General features: G+C 44.2%; 1 protein-coding gene across 1 annotated transcript in view; it reads left to right on the forward strand.

The window, feature by feature from the left end:
* The first annotated feature begins 25 nt into the window (after positions 1–25).
* The window catches only part of LOC101637840 (tyrosine-protein kinase SgK223), a 49,422-nt gene continuing 22,520 nt past the window's right edge, over positions 26–26,927 (forward strand). The window contains exons 1-3 of the mRNA XM_004682200.2: positions 26–107; positions 4,104–4,520; positions 6,261–8,092. Coding sequence (XP_004682257.1) covers positions 4,191–4,520; positions 6,261–8,092 — 2,162 coding nt within the window. The 5' untranslated portion in view covers positions 26–107; positions 4,104–4,190. The remainder of the gene's footprint in view (positions 108–4,103; positions 4,521–6,260; positions 8,093–26,927) is intronic.

A 26,927-nucleotide genomic window follows, 5' to 3' on the forward strand; every position in this document is an offset into this window, starting at 1 on the left:
GGGCACGCACCGCGCGCACTCACTCTCCAAACAATGCTCTCCGGAGCCCGGCGGGGCTGCTGGCGGCTGGGCGACCGACCACGAGACCCGGGGAGCGCGGTCCCGAGGTGAGCCCTCGACGCTTTCTACAAATTCGGCCTCTTTTTGTCTGGCAAACGTGGCCGCCCTGGGGAGCTTTGGAGCAACACTGCGGTGGCCGAGCGGTCGGCGTGCCCCGGGGTGACAGACGGTGATTTGGGGGGGATGGAGCGTCCGGACCGCGTGCGCCCGAGGTTGTGCCGGAGGTGGAGGCTCCCAGCCGGGAGGACCCGGGAGTCGGGGTGATTTCGATTCATTCGAGAATCGCGCTCTTTAAAACGGGGAAACTTTCCCCCGAGTTCCAGGAGGGGAAGCAGACTGGTCTTGCTGCTCTCTTTGGGGAACAGATTGAAGCGTTCCCCCAAAGTCCCTTGCCTGCGTGGGGACTTGCTTTTCGCAGCAGGGGTATTGTCAAAGGAGCAGAGAGGGGTGAGGCCGCCCAGGCTGCTCGGACCAGGACCAGGGCTGATGGTTGAGGAGGGTGGCTGTCTCTGGTGCAGCAGCGGCTTAGATGCCAGCATCAGGGTCTTCAGAGGCAAGAAGATGCTGCTTTTTGCGGAGGCTTTGACTGAGCCCTCCATACTAGAAGCACGTTCTCAACCTTTGCTTATATTGCCCCTTCACACTCGCGACACACAAACACAGAGCGACAGAGAGAGAGAATATAGAACCTCTCCACTTCTCCAGTCCTGTAAATGGGAGTGGAGAATGGAGAGGCACTGGATGTGTCTCTCAGGTAAAACTCTGTGCAAGCACATGGCTTTGCAGAGCATATAGCATAGCAAAACCCAAAGGTCTAGGGGGAGGAGCTTTTCAGTCCAGAGTCAGGTTCGGTAGCTAAACTATCCTTGACAGCCCTTGCCTTTCTGAGACTGGAAGCTGACAGGAAGCCTTGGAGAATTCTGCATGGGTGCCTGGGGACTCCACTATCCTCCTTATGGGTTTAGTCTGTAGGAGATCCAACCCATGAAAACCACATTCCTGTTGCTGAGATTAAGTTACATAGCACTGGAAAAGGAAAAAAGAAAAGTGGTGTGAGTATTATGACTTACCTTCTGTGTGTGTGTGTTGGGGGTGGTGAGGCAGGGAATGTGTTAAGGTTTTCACTTTCTTCTTGCTGCCTGGGCAATCCCTGCCCATGGAATGTAGAAATCCAGACATTTTCCATACATATTTCCTTTCCTCATTGTTGATGTTGCATTGACTTCATTGTGAAATGTAAGCTTGTTTTAGATGAAGGCTTTCTAGAATTCTGTCACATAAAGGTAAGGCATAAGAACATTTTGATGCCGTATTGAGGGGCATTTGGAGCCCAAATATTTGAATTTATGGGTCAGGCTACCATTCTTCAGATTCTTTTTGAATTGAGGGTGGGAGTGTGTGTCTGACAGCTTCAGTCTTGCAAACTGTAGCCACAAATCTAGTGCAGAAGTTTGCAAAAGCAAAGATATTTTATCATCACTTGGATCAGAAGGAATGCTGAGATCTTTTTCTAATCTTACACTGCAGCCTCCCACTGAAATGGGCAAATTTGCATAATTCTGGGGGCTGCCTCCCCTCGGAGGTAAGGAATGTGGGCTGGGAAGGTGCCATTCCCAGGCTGTGGAGAGTTGGCATGGGTAGGCGCTGCTCCTTGCTTTGTGAGTGCCACTTGAGTTTTTTCACCATCTTTACTTAAAACAAACAGGAGATAATTCCAGGCACAGAACCTCTCTAGACAGCTGGAACTGGAAGGATCATTTCTGGCTTGACATGGTGATCAATTATGTTTGCTGCATCTTTGAACAGCAGGTGTAGTGAACATTGTACCCACTAGCAGGGCATTTCAGCCCTGAGGATGGGAGGGAAGAGAGTACCAGTAAACCAGTGAGGCGTTCCAAAGGAGCGTCCTGAGAGTTAGTAATCCAGAGAATACTGGAAGGTCCTGGGCTAAAGTGGTCTGTAGGCTCTAAAGGAGGGGGAAGGGGGAGGGCTCTACGCTCTACCAAGGGAGGCCCCATCACAAGTTTGTTTCTTGGTTGAGGAGGAAATGTGGGGTGGCTACCCAGAATTGCTTGTTTGCATGTATGGTTGCCCCAAGGTCGTGGTTGGATGTCCACCTTTTCAGAGAGCCCTGCTTTATGAAAAGCAGCAAAAAGAGGAGTCCACACATAGATGGTTTACATGCTGTCTTTCTCCATTCCCTACAGCAGTGCGTGGGAGCCCCCTACCCCACTGCAAGGGAGGCAGGCAGGATTTTCTGGTCTGGGAAGGCCTAGACAGTCTCCCTCAGCTCCCCAGGACATACTTCACCTGCAGTAAAGGATATGGAGACTTATTCCAGAATGCTTTCTGGAGCTCTGAGAATGAAAGCTCTCTGTAGCCTGAGATTTAAGAAAAAGAATAATCCTTGCTATTCTCCTCTGCTTGTTGAAGCTTAGTGACCTCTTCTGGGGAACTTGGCAAGAAACGAACCTGCTACTTGGACATGTTTAGGACTTCACCAGCAGTCATCTTAAAGAAGGAGGCATACAATCCTAACAACAGTTGCTGGAAGACAGTTGCTTGTCTTATTTAACAGTATTCATTTAACTTAAAGATGCAGTGGTCTTCGTGGTTAATTTAGCTTTAGCACTTATTGAATAAGCATCCCTGGCTGTGAGTGTGGGAGTCAAAAAAGAGTGCTCTTCCCACAAAGATTCTGAAATAATCTTTGGGGCTTCTGGCTCATTCAACCTGGTTAGTCCTGTTGATAGTCCAGAGAACATCAACCTCAAAGCACATTCTCATGGGAGGAAAGTAAATGAAAACCCCAGGGCAAACCCTCCCTATTTAATGACAATCTGTTCACCTCCTTTTCTTAACAAGGTTTTTCTCATGAACACGCTCCTTATAAGAAAATCAGTTTATTTCAATGCCGAAAAAAAGAAGCAACAAGCAGAAAACAGATAATGGCAAGCAATTTAGTAATTGAGTGGTGTGATGAGGTAAAAGACAAACAGCAAATTCAGTCTCTGTGTCTACAGACTAACACCAAACTCTCTGTGTCTACGGACAGGTCTTAGTTTAGATCATTGCCATTGTTTCCATGTATGGAAAACGGGGCTAACAGTTCCTTGACAAGTGTGTTTCCTGGCTAATAGCGGCTTCCCTTTGCGCTCCTCTTTCTTAGGGGTAAATTTAGCAGATTCTGTGGTAAAAGTTGCTTTCAGTTTTACTCTACAGGAAACTAACTTTTTCAGAAGGCTAACTGACTAACTAGCCTTCCAGGTTATCAGAGGAAAAATAAGTGGGTGATCACCCTCCCTGCTTTTCTACACAGCCACCCTGAAGTGTTCTTCTTTTGGTGTCTTTTGGCCCACACCTCCAACTCTGTTGACCTCACAAAACACTGTATTAAATGACACATATATTAAGAAGCAAGGGGGACCAGAGAGGACAGAGCCCCGAGATACCAAGTGTCCTGAGAAAGTTCGCAGGGACCAGGTCAAGCACCACACCTCTCCCCTTTCTCGTGACTCAGCCCCAATCTGGTCAGGAGGGTGGATCGCAATGCTGATTTCAAGGTCCAGGCTTGCCATTCAGCTTACAAACTTCTTGGTGTAAAATGGTGGTTTCTTAACTACGAGGTAGTACCTAATTTGCTGTACTACCTCTTAGTTCTTGTTCTCTGGGGCAATGCCCCACCTTCTAGACCCTAAGCAGTAGTTTATTCATATAGGATGACAGACTTCTCATTTTTAGCCTTGTGATTTCTTCCTATTACAGCCCCCAGACCTCCAAGTGCTCAGGATTTTTAAGGACTGAAATGTCTTTTATGCTCTTTGTTCATACATCAGAGGTGTGTTTAGTTTTTTACAGCTTCTGATAAGGCCACACCACTAGAGAGTGACTAAGAACCTTATGACAAATGGGAAAGGGCCTTGAAATAAATGGAATATTAATCTCTGCCTGTTTCTCCTTCCGTTCAAATAATCAAACTCTGATAATGTACCCATTTTCTAGCCAAGGAGCTCTCTGACCAGCCAACTGTCCTGTCTTTCCAGGAAGCTTCTCTGTCAGCCACACCTGCCTCCCACAAGACCACACCAGAGAGCCGGACACAAGATGAACCAGCATATTGCCCGCTCAAGATGCAGCAGACCCTCCGACTAAACCCCAAGAGCCTGAAAATGTCTGCGTGCAGTGACTTTGTGGAGCACATCTGGAAGCCTGGGTCCTGCAAGAATTGCTTCTGCCTAAGGAGTGATCACCAGCTGGCCCCCAGCCAGCCCCAGCATAGGGCCGGCAGCCTGCCCCCTCCACCGCGCCTGCCCCCCAGGCCCGAGATCTGCCGCCCTGAGGATGAAGGTGTGAACAGCTCCCCCTACTCCAAGCCCACCATCGCCGTGAAGCCCACCATGATGACCTCTGACGCCTCTGATGTGTGGACAGAGGCGAACATGAGTGCCGAAGTCTCACAGGTGATGCTGACTAACCCCGTTGGTATTTTTATAGGGGCTGCTCTTATTGTAACACTCAGTGACTGGCTGGCAGCCAGGGAGGGCTGTTAGAGCAAGACTCCTGCAGGATGGCTTCCCGTCAGCTTGCCCAAAGATTGTTCTTTTCTGACGCTGCCCTCCTCTCTATCTGTCCCTTTAGGCTTAGAACTATTAATTCTGTCCCGTAGAGTTTATTTGGATACTGCGTTAGTTATTTACTTGGAGACTGTGAAGACATACAATGTGAATTTTTTTCATCAAGTTTTAAAATTGTCCTTATTGCTCATTTTCCATATATGCTCAAGTACCAATAACTGTATCACAAATCCCCTGCATCAAAGGCCAGTGACCATCAACTTGTGAGCAGGCGTGGTTCTCTCAACAACTCCTCCTGCCCTGTGATTTGAAAGCAGGCCTTGAGAATCTTGACATTTCAATATAGCTTTTAAAATATAAAATCTTTATATAAAATGTAACCAAGATCCCACACTTAAAGCTATGATATTAGCAGTCATTCCTTAATACCACCCAATTTCCAGCCAGTCTGTTTGCTTCTAACTTTGAAGTTTTGATTTGACAAGGTTTAATCGAGGGTCACTAAGACCAGTTACATCCTTAGATATGACCCATTCTGCTCATCCCACAGGTAACCCACTAAAGGTACAATAAGTTAGAAGACACACAGATCAAGGCTAGTAGAGCCTGCTACCTCTAGACATGCCTACAGAGCTGCTTTCCAGGACATATTCTAAGAATTACTTGTGATCTGTTTGTCCTCTCTGCCTGTTCTAGTTTGGGGTAACAAGCGTGAGAGCAGAGGTCCGTTTTAAATCAGAGGAGGCTCACCTGAGGAGAGGTCTCTTTTCTATGATTGCTCCAACTTCCACGTCCTCTTCAGAGATGCTGTGTTTCATGAGCTGGTCATATCTGTTCACCAGGCTGTTCTCACTGTCTTCATTCTTCACAGACATAAGCCAGGGACTCTGTACATTAGAACCATCTTGGAAAGGAGCCAGATGCAGGCTGTACTTTGACTTTGCTTCTGAAAGTGGGAGTCAGGCTCCTTCAGAAGGGAAAGGAATAACCAGTCTACACCTCTGTCTCCCAGCCCAGCTAGTCCAGCCACTAAGGCAGACACCAGCTGAGGTCACTGGTGTCTGAGAGGAAGAATTTCTCTTCCGCGTGGCCCGGAGAGCAGCAAGGGTCAGCACCCAACTCAGAAACCCCACCCTTCATTCTCCTCCCCTGCCCTCACCGCTCTCATGCTAGATGTTTTTAAAAGTCTTGTGATTTGGTTTCTTCAGGAATGTACCTTGACACAGTTATCAAAGGACTAACGAACACTAAGCCAAAATTAAACAAAACCCAAAACTATGTTCAAAGCCCACTGGAGAGCTTATCTCATCCAGCAGTTTCAAGGGAGAAACCAAAATGTGCTTTATTAGAGTTTCTTTTCTCTCCACCTCACAGGCCTAAACCCAAAGAGTTACAGACTCTGGATAGGAAAGACAACTGAGTATCTGGAAGGCCAGTGGCTCCACGGGTTCCCCAACAGTGATGAGAGTCTGCGGGGAGACCAGAGGGTGGGGCTGCTGCACAACGGCTTCCTCCCGCAGCCCAGCCAGCTGCAGACAGTGTCACGGCACTCCCTTGCACTTTTTCTCCATTCCTTTATTCTCTGACTAGGGCTAATATACGTCTTTTCACTCTGGGACTGTGTAGGTCATCTGGAGACGAACCCCTGGCAAACTCCCACTCTCCAAGCAGGAAGACCTGCCAATCGTTTACCTGGGCAGCTTCCGTGGCCCACAGAAGCCTGCTGGGCCCCCTGCCACCACCGACGGCCACTCTCACTGTTCCCCGGCTTACACCATGGTTGGCCTGCACAACCTAGAGGCCAGGGGTGAACGGAACACGGCCTTCCACCCAGTGGGGGTCTCGGATGACAAGGCCAGGCGAGAAGATAAGTCCACATTTTCCTACCCAGAGCCGCCCTCCACTCAAGAGAGCTTCCGCCAGAAACTGGCCACCTTTGCCGGGATGACGCCTGTCTGTCACAAGGGCCCCGGGCCCTGCCCCTCTTCACAGCCCCTGCGGGAGTCCCCGCGCTCCGAGGATGACAGCGATCAGAGGTGCTCACCCTCAGGGGACAGTGAAGGTGGGGAATATTGCTCCATCATGGACTGTTGTCCCGGGAGCCCTGTTGCCAAGGCCACCTCCCAGGCCGAGGACGCTAGGCACAAACATGGTGGAGGGGACTGCCGGCCAGTGTGCTGGGAACCGGGAACATGCCCAGGGGCAAATGAGGAGGAGAAGCGGGTTTTGAGCTTCCCAAGGGAGTGCTGTAGTCCAGGGCCCCCGACAGAGAACCTACCCCGCCTGGGCCCCAAGAAGCCATCCCTTACCTCAGAGCCCGCCACTTCTTCTGATGGCCTGTCCTGCAGGAGCGGAAGTAGTGGTGCTGACAGCCCCTTTGCCCCCCATCTCGAGAGTGATTACTGCTCCCTCATGAAGGAACCTGCACCTGGCAAGCGGCAGGACCCTGGCTGCTCTGTAGCGACCTCCAGCAGGTACCTTGGGCTGCCTGCGGAGACCCAGCCTCCTGCCCTCTCCAGAGGGGCTGTCCCCTCTGAACCCATCTATGCTGAGAGCACCAAGAGGAAGAAGGCAGCTCCAGCACCTTCCAGGGCACAGGCCAAGGCAGAACCCATGCCGACAGCCCAGGGCCAGTTATGGACAGCTAACACCTGGGCTCAGAAAACAGCATCTGGCTGGAGTCGGGACAGGGATGGCCCAGATGCAGCCCCCCAGGTGGCAGCCACCATCACAGTCATGGCAGCCCACCCAGAAGAAGATCACCGGACGATCTACCTGAGCAGCCCCGACTCTGCGGTGGGGGTGCAGTGGCCACGCAGGCCAGTGAGCCAGGACTCTGAGGCAGGAGAAGAGGAGACTTCAGTTGTGCAGGGACTGAGCTCGAGGGAAAGCCACCGTCACGATACCAGTGAGAACACGCCCAAGGGGAGGCCGGCCATTCCCCCCAAGTTGTCCAAGAGTAGCCCTGGGGGGTCTCCGGTGTCACCATCTGCCTCCCCCCTGTCCACCCTCAGTGAGGGGAACTCCAGTGGTGGTGTTGGATCCCAGCCTTCATCCAAGAGTCCCACAGACCCCGCTCTGTCCTGCCGAGCCAACAGTGTAGCTACCAGTGACTCTGTCAGGGGCCCCCCACCCACCATCACTGCTGCCTCAGCCTTGGACCAGAGGCGGCCCCGCTATCAGACTGGGGCCTGGAGTCGTCAGTGCCGGATAGAGGAAGAGGAGGAGGTGGAGCAGGACTTACTGAGTCAAGCCTGGGGAAGAGAGACGGAAAATGGCACCCTGGACCCCTCAAGCTCCTCGACTTGGCACCGTCTCCACCCAACAGACAGCTCCTCTGGGCAGAACAGCAAAGCTGGGGCCGGGATGAGCAAGTCAGCCTCTTTTGCCTTCGAGTTCCCTAAGGACAGAAGTGGGATAGAGGCATTCTCACCTCCTCCGCCACCTCCAAAGTCGAGGTGAGTACGCTTGTGTGTGATCGGGACTTGTCTGGCAAGTCACAGCACTCTCCCAGAAAAACCTTTGCCTTTGCCACCCCCACTACATTGCAGGCACCAGGGTTTCCCTGTAGGCTCTTGTGCTTTTGTGTGAATTTCTGAGAGTTGTTGCTCATGTTTGTGCTCGGCAAGCAATGCCCTGCTTGGGATGGGTGATTTGGATTGGATCTTTGAGAGAAGCGCTGCCAAGCTGTTGCTCTTTCATACTGTGCTCATATTTTTATAATCTGGTACTCTTCTTTTCTCCCCATCTCTCTGAAGTATCTTCAACAGTCTTTTTTCAGGAAACCCTGAAATTCTCCATTTACTTAAGCATGCACAAGAGGCCCAAGAAGGCTGTATGCAGAAGTTGGAGAGGCAAATAGCTGGGAAGGAAATGGGCAGGCAGATGCATGCTCCAGAAATTGTCACCTCAATGGCGAGAGAGCCGTAAAGCCAAAAGCAGACTAGGAGGTTCTGCGTGTGGTTAGTAACCCTCAGATGTAGGTTTTTAAAGAAAGAACAATGTAGTTTTGCTTTAGCTCACTGAATCTCATGCAGCGTTCTCCCCTGCTTCACTGCTCTCTTGCCAGGTGAAAGTTAAAAGGCTCAAGAAAAGGCCTTTTTTAAGATACAGAAATGTTCATGGAATTTAAATTCTGGAAAGAAAAAAAAAACTTCTATTAGTGCAAAACTGATTCCTAGCAGGGAAAGGAGAAACCTGTTTATTTTTCAAAGAATGACACCCTGTCCAAACAGACTTTCTCTAGTCTCGTCACTCCCAGGGCTTCCAGTCCAGTTCATGTGCCTCCAAGTTGATGTCAGACGCAGGGAATTGACCACAGAAAGAAGCAGCTGTGGTCTTGACTTTGAACTTGAAGGTGTCTCAGGCTGGACTCTAACCTGGGCTTTGCTCTGGTTTGGCACTGGTGACTTGCCATGTGAGATGACTCCAGGCTTCAGGTGATTACAGAATCTCTTTGGCTACCGTTTTAACTCCTCAAGCAAATGAGGTGTTCAGCAGCTGGAAAGGGCTCCCCTTTACATGGCACTCACTATGAACTGAACAGCGGCTAAGGGAGTGAAGACATATTAATTCTTAATCCTCACGACAACCCTAGGAGACAGGAGTTACTGCCCCCGACTTCCCTTGGACAAGCTAGTGATAGAGCTGCAGCAGCCTGTCAAGCTTACACCACCGGCCCAGGCAGTCTGGCTCCAAAGTCTGTGCTTCTACACTACAAAGGACACATCAGTGGGGTTGGGAAGTGAGTGGGGACTGGGCATGAGAGTGAAACATGGGATTGCATTTGACCGCCTCAGCCACGGTAGTTAGTGAGAAGCACGGGTCTGGGTGTCAGGAAGTCAGGTTTATCCATCTCATCTCCAGGCTGAATGACCTGGAGCAAGCTACTCACCATGACTGAGCATGCAGGTTGCTCTCTCTAGAATGGGATGGTAATGATACTTTTATAACACCCTGTTGTTTCCGAAAGGCTCAGGTAAAGTGAGCGCAATCCAGTGCAGAGGTTAGTTAGCCTGCACTTTTGACTTTGACAGTGACCTCTCACGCCCTATTGGAGTGGGCTTGGCCTCATTCCAGGAACACCACTGAGCATGCAAGAAGGAACTAAAACCTTCTCACTTAAAAACCCTAGGGCTTGGCCCTCCCTGGTGGCGCAGCAGATTAAAGCACTGCACTAAGAAGCTCAAGCCACTTCTGCATGAGTTCTGATCCCCCCCTGCCCCGGAGGTGACCACATGGCGGGGCAGACCTCTCCTGACCCGCCCGCTGTTTCCCTCAGCAGTGTACTTCTTGATCTGCCTGTCCTGCTTCCCACTCTGTCCCTGGTGAATTCTCTCACTCTCCACATCTCTGTACCCCAGTTCTGTATGAATAAAATAAATAAATCTTAAAAAAAAAAATCATAAGGCTTGGAGAAATTGCAGTCACCATAGCAACATGACTCAGGTAGGGTTTTCATTAGCATCTGGGATGAGACCAGAGTTTGGGGCCCTGTTTGCTATTAATAAAACCATTGGATGATGTACAGCTCCCACCAAGTGGGAATCTCAGAGATTCCAGGGTCTAGATCTTCAATAATTTTTAAAACAAAATAACAACACACCAAAGACAAAAAGTTCTTATTGGTAGAATTTTGGAGAGAAAAATCTAGGAAATAAAATTAATGAGCTGTATGAAATGCAGTAAAAAGGAGAAAAACATCTGGTACTATTTAAAATAAAGTATATACTATATACTTTACTGGGGGAGAATTTTTCAAGTATTACTGACATTATCTCTTTAATCATCAAATCTCCCCTATGAGAAACTAAGGCAGGCTTGAGACCATTACCTGACTTGCAATTCTGGATTTTGAACTTACTGAATTCTTCTGAGGAGAGTTCCATCACCCCACAGTCTTCAAGGCCAGTGGGTCAGGATGTCTGGAGACCAGAGCGTTAATGAGAATGCAGCCCACACTTGATCTGCACTCCCACATCCAGGACCATGCTGCTAATTGGGACTGGCTGATGTCAGTTTTCCAAAATGGAAAAATGTCGCAGTGTCTTTGAGAGACATACAAGGTTAAGGCAATTTTTCTATATGGACCCCTTGTTCACTGGGTCCTATCTCTAAGGACCAGCCTCATCTGTGAGCGAAGATGGCAAGCCTCATGATGTATGTTCCGTACACTTGAAACGAGAGAAAGGGGTTCCCGTGGGGCACTGTTAGTTTTCACTTACACTTATTAGATCGGCCTGCTTTCCAGGACCATTATGGAAAAACAAAAAATAATGATTTTCTGGCTTGCCTGTGGTTCTGTTTTCCACGACTGACTCTGACTTGAATGAAAGAAAAAAAAATAGATGTCGAAAATGTTTTTGCCTTCCTGCTGGCCCTGTTTTAAATTGTTTGGCAGTGGCTTATCTGTCCACTAAACTCCCATGAGAGTCCCTGAGAAACCTCTTGCTGAAATGCCATGTAGGACTAGAACTCTCAGTGTTCATTTTACACTCCGAACAGCACTTCTGTAAAGGTGTTTACTACCCTGCCCTCCTCAGGGCAGGTCAGCCAAAGTGCGGGTCCCTCTTTCCTTGCTGCTGCCATGCACAAACCTGCACTCCCCAACGCACACCTCCTTGGGGTGATGGACCACACTGAGTCTCTGAGTCACCTCTGCCCCAATTTAGGGAGAGTTGGAAGGTGAGGATTGACAGGTACAGCTGGTTGGGAAACTGAAAACTGCAGGAAAGTCTTCTGAGTGTAAATATCACGCTCAAGACATAAAGTATTTAATGAGAGCAGTAGAGCCTGGGGGAATCATTAAGATGCAAGAGAATCAAATTTATTTCTGCCTTTTACTTCTTTGTATATGCAAACTTGGTTTTAAATATGACTGATGACTCCTGAGTGACAGGGTCAGTTGAGGGGGTTCCAGCTGATTAGTGCAGATGAATTTTTCATAAAGAAAGCCCAAATTAGTATGATGGATCTGAACTCAAAGTTGGAATTAAAGGGAGACAAGTGAATAAGAAATATGACAGGTTTATATGGTTTCATTTTCCAAATGGTCTTGCCCCAGGTGAGACTAACCAAATTTGGAGAAGTTGCTCCAAGAAAGTGGGAGGTATTTTGGTTTTAAAGTTAATGCCCTTGATAATTGTAATTTTAACCCATTACTTTATGAAATTCTTCTCCTCTGCAAGGATTCTGGGAACAGAAACTTGAGTCTGTCATTGGGCTTTCGCTTATTCATAATTCCCTCACACATTCCCATGCTGACTCTCTGCAGAGAGGTAGTCAGTGTCATAGATGGAGCTCTTTTCTAGAAACTTCTTCATGTGGGCTCTCTATATAGCATGGTTTTTCAGCATGAGCCCCAAAGATAGGAATAGGATGAGTGAAATGGGTACTTCTCTCCAGGCCCCACATCTAATCTCATTGAAACTCCAAACACTATTCTGTGTGTGTGTGTGTATAAAAGTTTATTTTTACATCATTTTGTGCATGTTTTCATCTCAGTTGTAATCCCCGTGGGCTTCCCATCACCAAATCACCCATGTGCCATCACCATAGTCCAGTGTATTTCCCTCCCCCCACTGTTTTTGATCCCATTCCCCACTCCACCCCCATAGAGTGTCGCTGGTATATAGCTGTTGATTATTATTATTATTTTCTCGCCTGTTCCGTTATACTCCTGCTATGACTGAAACCATCCAGTATTCTTCCTTTTCTTTCTGGCTTGTTTCACTAAGCATGATCTTCTCCAGCTCTATCCATGTTGCTGCAAAAGGCATGTTTTTACTTATTTATTTTTTTTGATTCCTGAGTAATATTCCGTTGTGTATATGTACCACCTCTTTTTAATCCAGTCATCCACTTTTGGGCTGTTTCCATGACTTTCCAATTGTAAATAAAGCAGCAATAAACATGGGGGTGCAGGTATCTTTTTGAATCAGTGTTTCTGTGTCTTTTGGGTAGATATCTAGGAGTGGGATTGCTGGGTCATATGGAAGCTCCATGTTTAACAGTTTGAGGAACCTCCAAACAGTTTTCCATAGTGGTTGTACTAGTTTGCATTCCCACCAGCAGTGCAGGAGAGTTGCTTTTTCTCTGCATCCTTGCCAACATTTGTTGTTGCTAGTTGTTTGAAGATGTGACATTCCATTGAGAAGAGGTGAGGTGGTATCTCATTGTGGTTTTAATTTGCATCTCCCTGGTTACAAGTGATGTTGAACATTGTTTCATATGCTTGTTGGCCATCTGCATTTCCTCTTTGGAGAAGTGTCTTTTTAGCTCTTCTGCCCATTTTCTGATGGGGTTGCCAAACACTATTCTTAAAGCACTTTCTACTGGTATGGATTCTGGTAGGAAAGCAACAGTTTACTAGGAATTCCCATTGTCTGGATTTGTAATGGACTTTTCCCTGTGGCATTTTGAAAACCAGTTTATATTTGAAAGTATTACATATTCTTCAAGAGTCTTCTGTGTTTCATTAACCTTTTGCACAAAACCAAAATAAATTGGATGGAGGTCAAGTCAGTCCAGGGTTGAATGAATATTGGTCATGTTTTCAGGGGAAGAATTTGCCCCCCACATATACACAAGAGTTTGGCAAATATCAAAGTACATGTATCAACGATACAAGTGTATATTCTGCTCCATATGAGGGGTGAATTGATAGTTGGCCTCAGCCCAGGAGTTTACGGTTAGAACCGTAAATACTGGACATCTGATGGTGCTGTATCAGGGAGGAATTAAAATCAAGTCCTATCTTCCTGTTCTGTCATTTCAAACAAAAATCTTTGAGTTGAACTGTAGTTTCTATAAAATATTTAGGGCTGTCTCTCTGTTTTTGAGCACACATCCTTGGCTACATCTAGGGATTGGTAATTCTTTCTTCAACTCCTCCAGCATTAAAAAATTGCCTATTTTCTATGAAACCCCTTACAAGGTGCTAAACAGCCAGGGGCTGGGGTTTTGTGCCTCACGGACCTTGAGGGTTGAGCTGGTATGAATTAACTCAGGAAATGTGCATCTTCCTCATGAAAGGCTCCCTCTGCTTTGATTCCCTTTCATAAATCTGATTAGCAGGCATCTGAATTTGTGCTTCATTCCGTATTCTGCCGTGTAATGGAAAGCTGAACTTGGTGTCCAGAAGTATTGAAAAAATAGGCCATCCTTTAATTGTCTTTTGACATGGTCCAAGATCAAGCTTACTATAAGCTTATAAATAACCGTTCACTTCTTTAAAAAATTGAAAAGATCAGATGTTCCTCGAAGTAAAAGAGCATATTTAGCCGACTGTGATTCCATAATGTCCTGTTCAGTGCTTGACACATAATAGATGTGCAAGAAATATTTATTTAATGTTTATTAATAAATAGGTGAAAGACCATCCTCTCTTTATTTCAGTTTCTTTAAAAGAAACTAACTCTGTTTTTGCACATTGAGAATTTTTGGAGAAAGAAACAAGTGCATTTAAATACTGAGACAAAGTACCTTTCTCGCCCGAGTACTCCGTATATAGCATTGCACTAAATTGTACTGTGTTTGAACCTCCTGAAGAAATTATAAACTCCTAGGAGCACAGCAGCCATGTTTCACCCATTTTCTTTGACTTTCCGATAGGATATTAAGACATCAGCATCTGGCACATAGTCGGTATTATGGATTATTGAATTGGAGGGAAATAAAGACCAGCATGAACTAGAGATCTTGGCCTGATTTTTCACAGGCCACACTCCATTGTAATCCTGTGACTAACCTTGTTCAATAAAGCATTGTCACCTTAAGAAGCTGAGGTTAATAATTATTAATGCTTCAAGGTGGGCAAATACCATGCAAGCACAATGCAATCTTTTATGGATTAATTACCCTACAAGTTCTGCATATTTCATTTTTGCAACCGGGCGTTCCTATTCTGCCCTTTTTTTTTTTAAGATTTACTTCTGCATACAAGAATTGCGTTACAGGGCAGAGGTGGGTGGGTAAGAGGATTCAGAGACAGAATAGAGAATAGAACAGGCAAGATGACTGAAATACACTGCAGCAGGCAGGACAAGAGAGGTCTGCTGTGCCATGTGGGTCACCTCCCTGGCCAGGGATTGGACACATGCTGCAGTAGCCACACATAGCTTCATAGTGCTGTGCTTTAACCCACTGCACCACCTGGGAGGGTCCAACTCTGCCCTGTTTTTAAAATTGGAAACTGAGCAGGCGTATGGAACCTGTCCTCTGTTGCTACGAGAATGTTCTTTTCATGTAGTAATCACCTAAGGACTTTTTTCTCCACCAGTAAGTTGCAAGAAACTCTAGGATATAGTCTTGCTTTTCTGAGGACAGACTTTATGGGATTTCTTAGGTGGGTGGGTTGGAATACACATGCCAGATGATCAGACTCCATCGGTGGGACTTTGTTCCTGGACTGGCTCACCCACATTTTGGGTATGAATCTTCTCAGTTAGTGAGAACTTCTTTCTATTTGTCATGTAACTAATGTGTTATTGTTGTTTTGAAATCACTGATAAGTTCATGAAAGGATTTGTATTTCCTTATGTCAGGGCTGATGATTGCTTCTTCAAAGGATACTCTGTCCTTTTCTGCTGATAGTAACAGAATTGAAGATCAGAGTCTGTATTCTCTGTTAAAATTGCTCATGATTTCTATTGACTTTTGGGCAGATCCCTAAAATTATTGGACACTGAGCTTGCTCATGCTGTTTCCATACAACTCTGTCAAAACCCCTTCTTCAATTAGCTTTTGTCTACTGTCCTGGACAGTTTATTCACTTACAAAGCAACTTACAAAAACAAAGATTCTCTTTGGAGGAGAAGCAGAGCTTCCAGGATGCAGATTACATTCTAAAAACGCTTTCTTTTTCACTCAGTTTACTCTCGGTTAATGTTAATATCCACTGATCAGAAGAGTTGAAGTAAATCGACATTAATAAGTAATATGACCTTCAGGAAGAAAAGGAAGAGTCTTTGAAATTTTAAAATCAGTCATAGTGAGATGTCATTTAAAATAATGCTTATTAACATGAGCAGATCAAAAGGAGATTTTATGACCACGTATTCTTAAACCCTCAGAGGTTCACGTTGCATTCTCCACACCACCTCTAGTAGCTGGAGTAACTGTCCCAAGAGCCCCATGGAAAACACACGTGCCCACCTGCAGAAAAGCTTGCCATGCTGACCAGGACTGTGTATGTGCAGACATGTGGTTTGCCAGTCCAGCTTTAGAAACTAAAATGTGTCAACCATAATGCAAAATCAATGATGCTATTAACTGTTCCCCACACTGATTTAAGAATGTATGAACTCCTATACTCAGGAGGTGATCTGTGGTCTGCCAGCCCAGGCAGCCCTCAGCATGGTATTTGGCAAAAGATGGTCATCCTTTGTGATAACAACTTCAAATCTGTGACTGGCCTGCCTAAATATGTGGCATTTACTCAAAAATAGAGTTACTAAAAGATTAAAATTTTATAGAATAGTCACAATCCCTCATTCAAAGGAAATAATTTGCTTTTCAGTAAATCATTATTTTAAGTATTACTTCTCTTTATAGAACTTAAATTTACTTTTTTAGTCCTTCCTTAAATCATGTTGAACAATGTATATTCACTTAGCCTTCCCCTCTGTGACTTCTTGCTCTGTTTTCTGTATTCCAGACTGCGGTGTGTTTTGGGGTTCAGAGGCAAGGGCAGGAGATAGGTCAAAATTTGGGAAGGAATAGTTTAAAGGTGGAAGTTAAATATTATATCAATTTAAGTTTGAAGAACAAAAACAAAACTGTTGATTTTATAATGTGCGATACATAGAATTTTTTCAGAATCTTCTTGACTGGTGATGTTAGGTCATCATTTTTTAACAGGGACTTTAGCTTGGGGATAGAGTGAGTGTGTCTCCCTAAGAGAAAGTGGAAGAAAGCTAAAATAGGATTATTTTATAACTGTTATACTTACTTGGTGACTGCCCTTCATATCTCTCAAAATGCCTTTTCTATATTCATGTCCCCTCCAGAACTTAAAACAGAGAGATTGTATGATGTATCCTGAATCCAGTCCCTTGATTATTTGTTGTCCTACTTCAAGTGCTTGGCCATGCTTCATATAAAAGCAGACAAAGGTCATGAAAGACTCATCATATAGTTCAGTCATTTCATCACTAAACACACTACATATTGAGGAATGGTTGTCAATGATGTTATTATGAAATATCCAGTGAAACTGAATATAAGAATATACTAGGCTCCCCAATCATTCCTCTGTGTGTGTGTGTCAGAGAACACATACAGGTCAATAAGGGGAACAGTGAAGGTCATAACAGCAAGATTCACAAAAAGAGGTTATTGGAGCCAACTCATGTGCACAGTAGGAAAGTAGAAAAGTGAAATGTTGTGAGATGAAATGAAATATGTAATAATAACTATCAGAGGCTCGGGCCAGATGTATATACACAAACGGAAGGCCTTTACACTGGTATTGAGTGAAATAATTAAAACACAGGTTATGATATATAACATAATGTAATTAATAAGCATTAAAAACACACCAAGTAATACTATATATTTTAAAAGATACACCCAGGCCTTCCTGGTGGTATAGGGGGTTAAGTCTCAGCACTATGAAGTTATCCTCAGCTACTGCAGCATGAATTTGATCCCCAACCAGGGAGCTGACCCACATGGCACAGCAGACCTCTCCTATCTCACCTGCTGCTCCCCTCAGCAGTGTGTTTCAGTACATCTGCCTCCTGCCTTGGAAGGTTCACACTGTCAGTAAGTTACTAGGATGAACTTCTCCCCTGGCTACGTGGCACTAACCAGCAGCCAAAAAAGGTCATTTTCTCCCATGCCCGTGTCAGTTCTTCAGTATTTTCTCACCTGCTTCTCAACAACTTCGTCTGAGTCCTCACCCTTAGCTGAAGCTAAGGGAAGTAGAAAATTAGAGAGGAGGATGCAGAAAAAACTGAAATAATGCAAATCAAGCTGAAAGTTGTTTCATTAATGAGGCATAGGATTCTTTCACCTTTCTGCGCTTGAAAAGTAAATGAACATGTGAGGTCAGACTGTGAATCATGAGGAGACACGATGTGGGTTTACTTGAAGGAGGTGAGGACAGCAAGTAAGAATATCCAAAAAGTAGTAATGTTTGGAATAGCTGCTTTAGAGACTGAGGTTTAGGTACAAGGATTACCAGAGGACCCTAAGAGCTGGCTGAAGTCAGGAACATAAATTCATTATGGTCAGTCAGCAAGGCTTTGTACTTCCCTAGAGAATCACTAGGCTGCCTGGTGCAGAGTGAAGATGGAAAATATTTGTAGTTCCCTGGTTGGTATTGTGTTTTTATAATAAATATCTATTTGGTCTTTATCTACTTTCTGGCATGGAGCTCCTAAAACTCTTGAAATTTCCTAAGTACTGAGGGCCATAAAGGTGTTTTTTTATTATGCTAGTGAGGTGACTTTTGGACCACATCTAAAGATGGAGCTGGCTGCCAGGGGAACCAACATTGAGATAAGAAGCTTAGGACTTCAGCCCGCCCCCAGAACCCAGGAGAGGAGTGGCCAGGTTAGACATTGACTCAGTTGTCAGTGGCCAGTGATTTAGTAAATCACGTTTCTGTAATGAAACCTTCATCAACACCCAAAAGGACAGGATCTGGAGAACTTCGGGTGGATGAGCATGTGGAGATGAGGGGTGAGTGGAATGGAAGCCCTGCATCCTTTCCCCAATACCTTGTCCTGTTTATCTCTTCCATCTGACTCTTCTTGAATGATATCCTTTTAAGTAAATTGTTTCTCAAAGTCCAGTGAGCTTCTCTAGGATATTAATAAAATCCATGAAGAGTGATTGGAGCCTCCACTCTGAGGCCAGTCTGTTGAAGGCACAGTCAGTAACCTAGACTTGAGTTTGATATGGAAAAGGGAGGGCAGTCTTGTGGAACTGAGTCATTAACCGGGGGTATTTGACTCTCACTCCATGGAGGCTGTGTCAGAATTGGGCTGAACTGTAGGGTACTCACTGGTGTTCAATAACTGGTGGGGTGGGAAAACCCTTCAGCTACATTTCAATGAGGGGACCAGCACCCCTACTCTGGCTGGGGAGCTTCAGCTAAGGGTGAGGACTCAGACGAAGTTGTTGAGAAGCAGGTGAGAAAATACTGAAGAACTGACACGGGCATGGGAGAAAATGACCTTTTTTGGCTGCTGGTTAGTCCCACGTAGCCAAGGGAGAAGTTCATCTAGTAACTTACTGACAGTGTGAATCTTCCAAGGCAGGAGGCTAGAAATCAAGGCTAATATAAACACCAAGCTCAGAAACTGGTTTGATAAAGGAAAGAGAAATCAAAATGGAGTTGCTACAATCAGTAGTCTAGAAACAAAAAGATTCTGGTCAGGCACAAATTATTGTGGCGGATGGATTTTGACGGTAGTGGTCCAGACTCAAATAGCAATGATTCCTGAGCTGTCAGCTCAGAACTTCCACCTCAGTCCTCTGCTGGAGGGGAGCAGGTGTGTGAAAGGGGGGCATCCTGACAGAATCTCCTTTCGTGTGGGAAGGCAGACTGCCATAGTAAAAGGAGATCTTCTTTTTCTAAATTTCTATGTACTGCTGAGCAGCCTGGTCAGCCCTATTCTGGGCTACACTGTAAATTATCAAGCTCTTTAATATGTTGATTACAACTAAGATCTGTTTGCTGGACATACCAACTCTTCCCAGTTATTTTAGAATAATGTATGTCCCCAGAGCATCACCTGAGGAACTTTCATTTTTGAGTCTCTTTAAAGTACCATCATAAAGCAGATATGTCAAGAGAAAATGAAACCCACCTCATCTGTTGTTTTCTGCTGCTTCTCTTCAGGCAGCAAAAAGAATTACTGGAAACTCCTCAGATCCTCCCTACACCCCCACACCCCCATTTTTCTATATAACTAGCACTTTCTTTGTACAGGCGTTCCTTGTTTTATTGTGCTTTGCTTTATTGTGCTTCACAGATAATGTGTTTTTTTATAAGACCTTCCCCCCACCACCAGCAAAAAGGTTATGACTCACTGAGGCTCAGATAATAATACTTTTTAGCAGTAAAGCTTTTTTTTTTTTAAATATTTTTAATCGAGTATATCGGCTTTGTATTTTAGACATAATGCTATTGCACACATCATAGACTACAGTATAGTGTAAACTTCTGTATGGACTGGAAACCAAAATTGTGACTCACTCTGTCATGATAGCTTTTGGGAAATGGTCTGGAACCAAACCTGCATTAACTCTGAGTCGTGCCAATCCTTGGTGCTGTTTTTAGCACTTATTAAGCATTACTTCATTGACTCCTAACAACCATGAGATCGATATTAATACTGCCTGTTTCACAAATGGGAGGTTGGCACCGATGGGTGTGACGCCCTTTCCAAAGCACACAGCCAGTGAACCATGGAGCTGGGACCCAAGCCCCGCGGTGGAACCCCATTGTTCACGCTCTTAGCCTCCTGTCTGTGGCCTTCCCAGTGACTCTGAAATCCCGCTGAAGAGCACTTGCATTGCTGCTCTTCCCAGAGTCCCCTGAGGGTCCCCCCATGTGCCAGCCTGCAGGCAGGACCGCGGGTGGGAGCTGCCCCTCTGTGCCTTGCAATTGCTGTCTTTACTGCCATTTGTTAGTCCTTCTTTCATTTTTCTTTTTCCATCTTCCTCTGTGTGAACAGAGATCCTATTTCTGGACTTAACAGGAGTTGCAAACTCACTGTTCTTTGGTGATGCTACTGGAGAGGAAAGTGAAATGCAGTGGGTGGTGGAGGACGGCCAGTGAGTGCCGCACTGCTCTCTTAACTGCTTGTCTGCTGCCCCCTCCCTGCCCTCAGCCTTTGCTGAGAAGCCCCCCAGCTTGGGGAATGCCAGACCTCTGGTTGCACACCAGAGTAGGCTGCCCTAGGCAGCCCAGAGTTTCCTCTGCTAAGTCTATGACCATGCAGATGGGGCCACAAGGAAAGGACTTTGTTTTTCTGTTTTTTGTTGTTTTTTTTTTTTGGAGACACAGAAGATCATCTTGTTGAAATATTTCTAGCTCTCAATGCCAAAGTATCTCTGAGTACTATATACTACTTTTTTTTTTTTAAGATTATTTATTTGTGCATACAGAACTGGGGTACAGGCCAGAGGCTCAGGGGTGGTGATAGGCTTCACCAGAGACAGAGTGGGGAACAGAACAGGCAGATTGACGAAGTACACTGCTGAGGGGAGCAGCGGGCAGGTCAGGAGAGGTCTGCCACACCATGTGGTCACCTCCGGGGCAGGTGGGAATCGAACTCATGTGGAAGCGGCTTTAGATTCTCAGTGCTGTGCTTTAACCCGCTGCGCCGCCAGGGAGGGCCTATACTATATATGTATATGTCAAGGCAAATGTCTACAGATTTCCATTTGACCAATTCAAGCATGCTTATACTTGACTGAAACTAGTAACAAAACATTTGTGTGTGTGTGTGTGTGTGTGTGTGTGTGTGTGTGTGTGTGTAGTATTTTATAAATAAGTGTGGGTTTATTTATATTATTAGATGGTTTCCACTAAATGCAAAGTGCATTCAAGTTTAGTTTGAGCCACAGGGCTTTTAGCCCTGCAGTTTTTCAGCACTCCCTAGTGCATTCACTGCAAATGCAAATTAACAAGACCACACCCTGGTAACTGTAGAAGCTACCTGATTAAAAATGAAACGGATTTTCTCTCTTTATACATGTTAGCATATCAGTGGGGAACAAACCTGCCCCTAGAGCAGACTGGACCCATTAGTCCTTGCTGGCATCATTTGCAAACTGTATCCCTTGGCATCTTTATCAAATACCACCAAGTTAAAAACAATAAAAACCTTCCCAGCTTAATTACCTGTCATTTCTTTCTATCTCCTAGGGGGGAAAAACTACAATATTTGTGCAAATTCAGGATATTTGGAGACTCTTGTATTTTGTGGATACAAGGAGGTTTCAGCTATTGCATGCAGCTTCCCTAAGAGTTGTTTGCTCAGTGTTCCTGGGCAAGTGTAATTCTTTCTTAAAAGAGACATTTATCTTCCTCCCAGATGCCACCAAGTTACTGAAACAGAGGCAGATAAACTTAATCAAGGCATATTCAATAATTACTCTGTGTTCCAGCATGTCCTGTCACACGGCTCCTCAAGCAGTTCATAACCTGGGGGTGGTCACAAGCCTATTTCACATGAAACAATTAGAATACTCTAACCAGGGTTATATCAAAATTCACAGTGAATGGGAACCACACCCACTTCCCTATGAGTTCCAGAGCAGACAGAACAGACAGCAGAGACAGAAATGGGTTGGGGAGGATTTGCAGGTAAGTAATACTCATGCTGGGTCTCGAGGATGGAAAAGGATTGCAAGAGGAGAGGAATGCAGAATACTTGGGGGACAACGAGAGCCTCAACCACTGGGGCAAAGAATTTAGGAAGTAGCAGTATATGAACCAAATCATTTTTTCTGAACAAGAAATCAAGATGTATATTCCAGGGCATAGACAGGAAATAGGGGTAGGTGGAAATATCTGAAAATGAGATTATCAGAGAAAATCTGGAGGGGGGTTTTGTGTGTGTGTGTGTGTGTGTGTGTGTGTGTGTGTGTGTGTTGTGGTGTGGCTCCAGAGGACCTGAGCTGCTCCAGTGTGGTGGCCCAGGTCAGAGTCCTGAGAGGCTCTGTGTGGGGGATTCCTCAGGGTCCGGCATCTTTGTGACAGTAACACTTTTGAAAGATTATGAACTATCCCCAAGGCTGCAAATCTTTTTGGCAGATGTGGTTGAATGCTCTAGATGCTTTTATAGAGGAGCTTGATAAGTGATTATCAGATTGTAAGTTTGTTAAAGCAGACTATGTCAGTTCCACTCATTACTGCATCCCCGACACACTAAGCTGTGGTCAGCACAGAGCAGGCAGACCATGTGAATTTCTAAAAAATCTAGGATTCAGGATGGATAGGACTGAGATGCCCTGCAGGTAGTATAGTTATAAGTTGCCTTAAAAATGTGTGCTCTCCGGACTATGGTGAGGGCACATGGGTGATTTGGTGATGGGAAACCCAAGGGGTTGCAACTGAGATGGGAAAATGTACAAAAATATGTAAAAATAAATTATTATAAAATTAAAAAAATAATAATGTGTGCTCTTGTTTACCAAGCAGGCCCAGGGTTTCATCTTGATTCATTTGCACATTTTGACTTTAAGATGGGCCTGAAGAGTAGCAGATAACAGGGTGAAATATATAAATATACTTTAGTGTGTATTTTAATTGCTCCTAATGATGGAGCCCAATGAGACAATTGGAAGTTGAAAGCTGTTGGTCACAGAGGCAGAGCAGTTTCTATTTTCCTGTGCTTTTGCAGGAAGTGCATTTTATAGAAAAGTCAGAGAGGAACTGAGGGGAAACAGAGCTGTTGAATTCACAGCAGGCTGACCAGGCACTCCCGCTGCCTCTCAAGCTGGCTTCCAGCTCAGGGCCATTCCCAGGACAGCAGCACTTCCCGCCTGTCCCCGGGGTTTGGGGGGCCATGTGGATGAGGATGGCGCCCTGGTCTGGAGTCTAGGATGGTAAGAGATCTCATTCTCATGGCTTCATTCATTTGCGTCTAAAACGGTCTGCTTTCACTTCTTAGCAATTTGAGAAATGTATGTAGGCTTTTTTAAGGTGGTCGTGCTTTTCAGAGACACCTCAAAGGTCTCCTAGTCATCAGTAGAGAATTCGACCAACCCGCAGGCGTGTTGTACTGGGGTCTAGAGACCTAGGCTGAAATGGCACACTAGCATTATTGGAGTTTTCATCTCCTCCAGAAGCAAAATCTCTCTTGAACAAACGCTCATGAACTACATAGAAGTGGGAATGAAAAGTGGCATGAGTCACACTTTTTTAAACTGCGCCGTCATGGCGTGAGGCTCCCCGGCCTTGTGAAGCTAGAGATACAGTTTCTGCCGCACACGGGGTCTCAGTGCACTGAGCTTTCGGACATTCTGAAGCTTGGGGTATTTTTAGAGGAGGCTTGTTCTTACAAATGAGGAAGTGTGGCAGATGGTTCTTCCGGCTGCATTATTTTTTCCCAGCTTTCTACCAACAGAGTATGGAGAAAACTCTGGCAAGGCTTCTTTCTTTGAGGACAATAGGGGGAAAAGCTGTTCTAAGAACACTGCTGCAAGGCTCAGAGTCTCTAAGGACACAAGCCACTGGCCATGGCAGCATATTTCACCCTGTGCTCCCATAACTCTGTCTAATCAAGGGAAAAGCAGGAAAGGAAGTGTGAGCAAGAGCGAGTCATTTATCACTCTGCCTGAGCAGGGACATCTGTGGGCCTTCTCCCCTGCAGCTGATAAGAATGCTATTCACCACCAAAGAGGAAAGACCCGAGTGTGTGGCTTTGGCCCATGGAAGCCACTTCCTTAAGTTATATTTCAAATTTCATCTCATAGATGGTTTGCACCAGATTTATGAAAGACAAATCAAATGACCATTAATACGAAAAAAAAAAACTTAAATTTCAGTCCGATTGTGCACTGTTGAGTGCACTTGGAATATCATTTGACTTTATGTGAGACAGTTCTGATCCATTAAGACTTGAAAAGTCATCTTTGGAATATTAAGCCTTTTCTGGGGATTCTTTAGAAGTGTCCACACAGAATAAAGACACAAAAACAAACTGATTCTAAGTCTCTGCTTGGTGGCAAGATTCCCCTTGCCTTTTTAAGTCTCATTCCCAAGTTAAAGTGTGATTCTCTTTAAAGGTGCAAATTACATAGGTTTTCAAGGTGAAAGACTTTATATATCATAGAGCAGTCATCACTTTCACTCCCAAGATTTTGCAGTTAAGAGGAAGAACCCTTTGCCTTCTCCATTTACATCTGAGCATTTCAAATGCCTATTGGGTTTTAGTTACCTGGTGGGAGCCAGGATGGCTTGAGCTTTTTTTTTTTTTAATAATATAATAGTTTATTTTTATATCATTTTGTACTTTCGTTTTTTTTTTTTTTCCTTTCATCTCAATTGTAATCCCTGTGGGGGCTTGAGCTTTCTTAAAAAAACAGTGGTTCTAGTCCCTTAGAAGATATTAACATTCAACTTGTGGCTTGGATACCTGGTTACCAAGACTCCCCACTTCCCTACACTCACACACATACACACACACACACACATTAAGTGGAAAATTTAGCCTTCATAGAAGTAGCTGGATTTTATCTCTAATCACTGTAACAGTCATCAGAGCTGTGAGTTCTTCCTCACGGTGATGAAATAAAGAAGAATTAACCCCCAATGGCTTAGAAGAGTTATTGTGTCTGAGAAACAACTTCTTCCATCCATAAGGTTATTCTGTGGTGGAAACAGCCTTCATGATCCTGCCAGTCCTGCTGGGGAGCCCAACAGAAATGCTATGTCCTGCCCCCCCCACACACACACGCACTCCACAGGCCTCCGCTTTCTCAGCAGCAGATGAAGGGAATACCTTCATTCAGCCCCAGGGATTTACTGTCCTACAAGAAATGTGCATTTTCCGTTTGTTAGATATTTCAAAAAAAATAGTGAAATTCAAAGAATAATTCATTGACATCCATTCTTACAATTTTTCAAATATTAAGATTTTGACATTGTTCTAGATTTTTAAAACTTAATATACAGAAATATCCATTGCTACCCAGAGTGTACCCATCTTGAAGTTGATGAGTATCATTTCCACTTTGCTACACATAAGTAACATGGAGTTATATGTAGGGTAATCGAGCATTTTTAAAATGTACATAAACAGTATGCCACTCAAGCCTCTGATAAGCTACTTTTACTATTTAACACTTTAAGAATTATTTTCATATTAGTACATTGAAATCAAGTTCATTCATTTTTTTAATGCTGTGTTATATGCTTTATAAGACTATAGCACAATGTCTCCATTCCTATTTTGTCAGTATTGATTATCTAAGAATTTGTTTTGTTATTAATAAGAACACAGTGAACAATCTTACCCAAGACAGTTTCTCTAGGTCTGCACAATTCAATAAGAGTAGCCATTAGCTTAAAATGTGGCCAGCATAAATTATGAAGTGATATAAAAGCAAATACACACTAGCTTTTAAAAATATAGAGTAAATAGAGTATAAAATATGTCAGTAATACTGATATATATTCATTACATGTTGGGGTGATAATATTTTATTATATTTTCAATATTAAATATCATTAAAATAAACGTCATTTATGACAACCAGAAATTTTAAAATTATATATATGACTTGAATATTTTCACTGGACAAGGCTCCTGATCTGGCCCTTTAAGGGAAATTTATTATCCCCTGTTATAGAGCAATAATTTTTAAACTTAAAAACCAGGACTCACAATAAGAAATATATTTACTACTACTATGACCCAATTAGTGTACACACTCACACACCCCTGAAACAAAAGTTTAACAAAATGAAGTTTCACAATTATTTTTTTCATATTTTCTGCTCTGTTTTCTTAAAATAGCTTACTGGTTAAAAAACTGCCTTTGACTCACTAAATTGACTTAGGCATTCACTCACTACTAGTGACCTGAATAACGTTGCTCAAGGATCTATACCTAAACATGGAGTAAGTGTGATATAGGAATGGACATATTCAACGTTACAAGTTTCATCAAATTGTTAGCCATTTTGTGTGAGTGCGTGTATGAGTGTATGTGACCCATCAGTCCACAAACCTACAGACAGTACAAAAACTTCCCATTTTCCCACGGCCTTAACAATACCTGATATTGCCTAACTGAGCTGCTTGGATTTGAAGTGGAATTTCACTTTATTTTTAATCTTATTGCTAGTAGACTTATCATCTTTTCATGTGCTGGTTGACCTTCCACGTTTTTTTCTCTTCTGTGAATTGCTTTTGTATATCCATTGCCCTTTTTAAAAATAGGGTCATTTGTTGCATTCTTTTTATATTCTTATATTCTGGATACAGTAACTTATGTGTTCTGTGAATTGTTAAATATGTGGGTTTCCCAGTCCAAGTTTTTTTTTTGTTTATTTTTTGAATTCTCCATAAATACCTTTAATCACTCAAAAGTTTAAAAACATAAAGTAATAAAATGTCTCTATCTTTTTCTTTATGACTTTTTTTTTTTAAATCTCATTTAAGAGAATATAGAGTATTCTACTCCAAGATCATAAAGATGTTTTCCAATATTTTCTTCTAGAAGATTGGGGTTTTTTCCCCAATTGAAAATTCATGGTTGTACATAGGTGAAATACAGCTCTGCCTTCTTTTTTTAATTGTTGCAAGTAGCTGGTGTGTGGCT

Source organism: Condylura cristata, unplaced genomic scaffold, assembly GCF_000260355.1.
Source record: "Condylura cristata isolate star-nosed mole 26May11 unplaced genomic scaffold, ConCri1.0 scaffold00014, whole genome shotgun sequence".
NCBI lineage: Eukaryota > Metazoa > Chordata > Mammalia > Eulipotyphla > Talpidae > Condylura > Condylura cristata.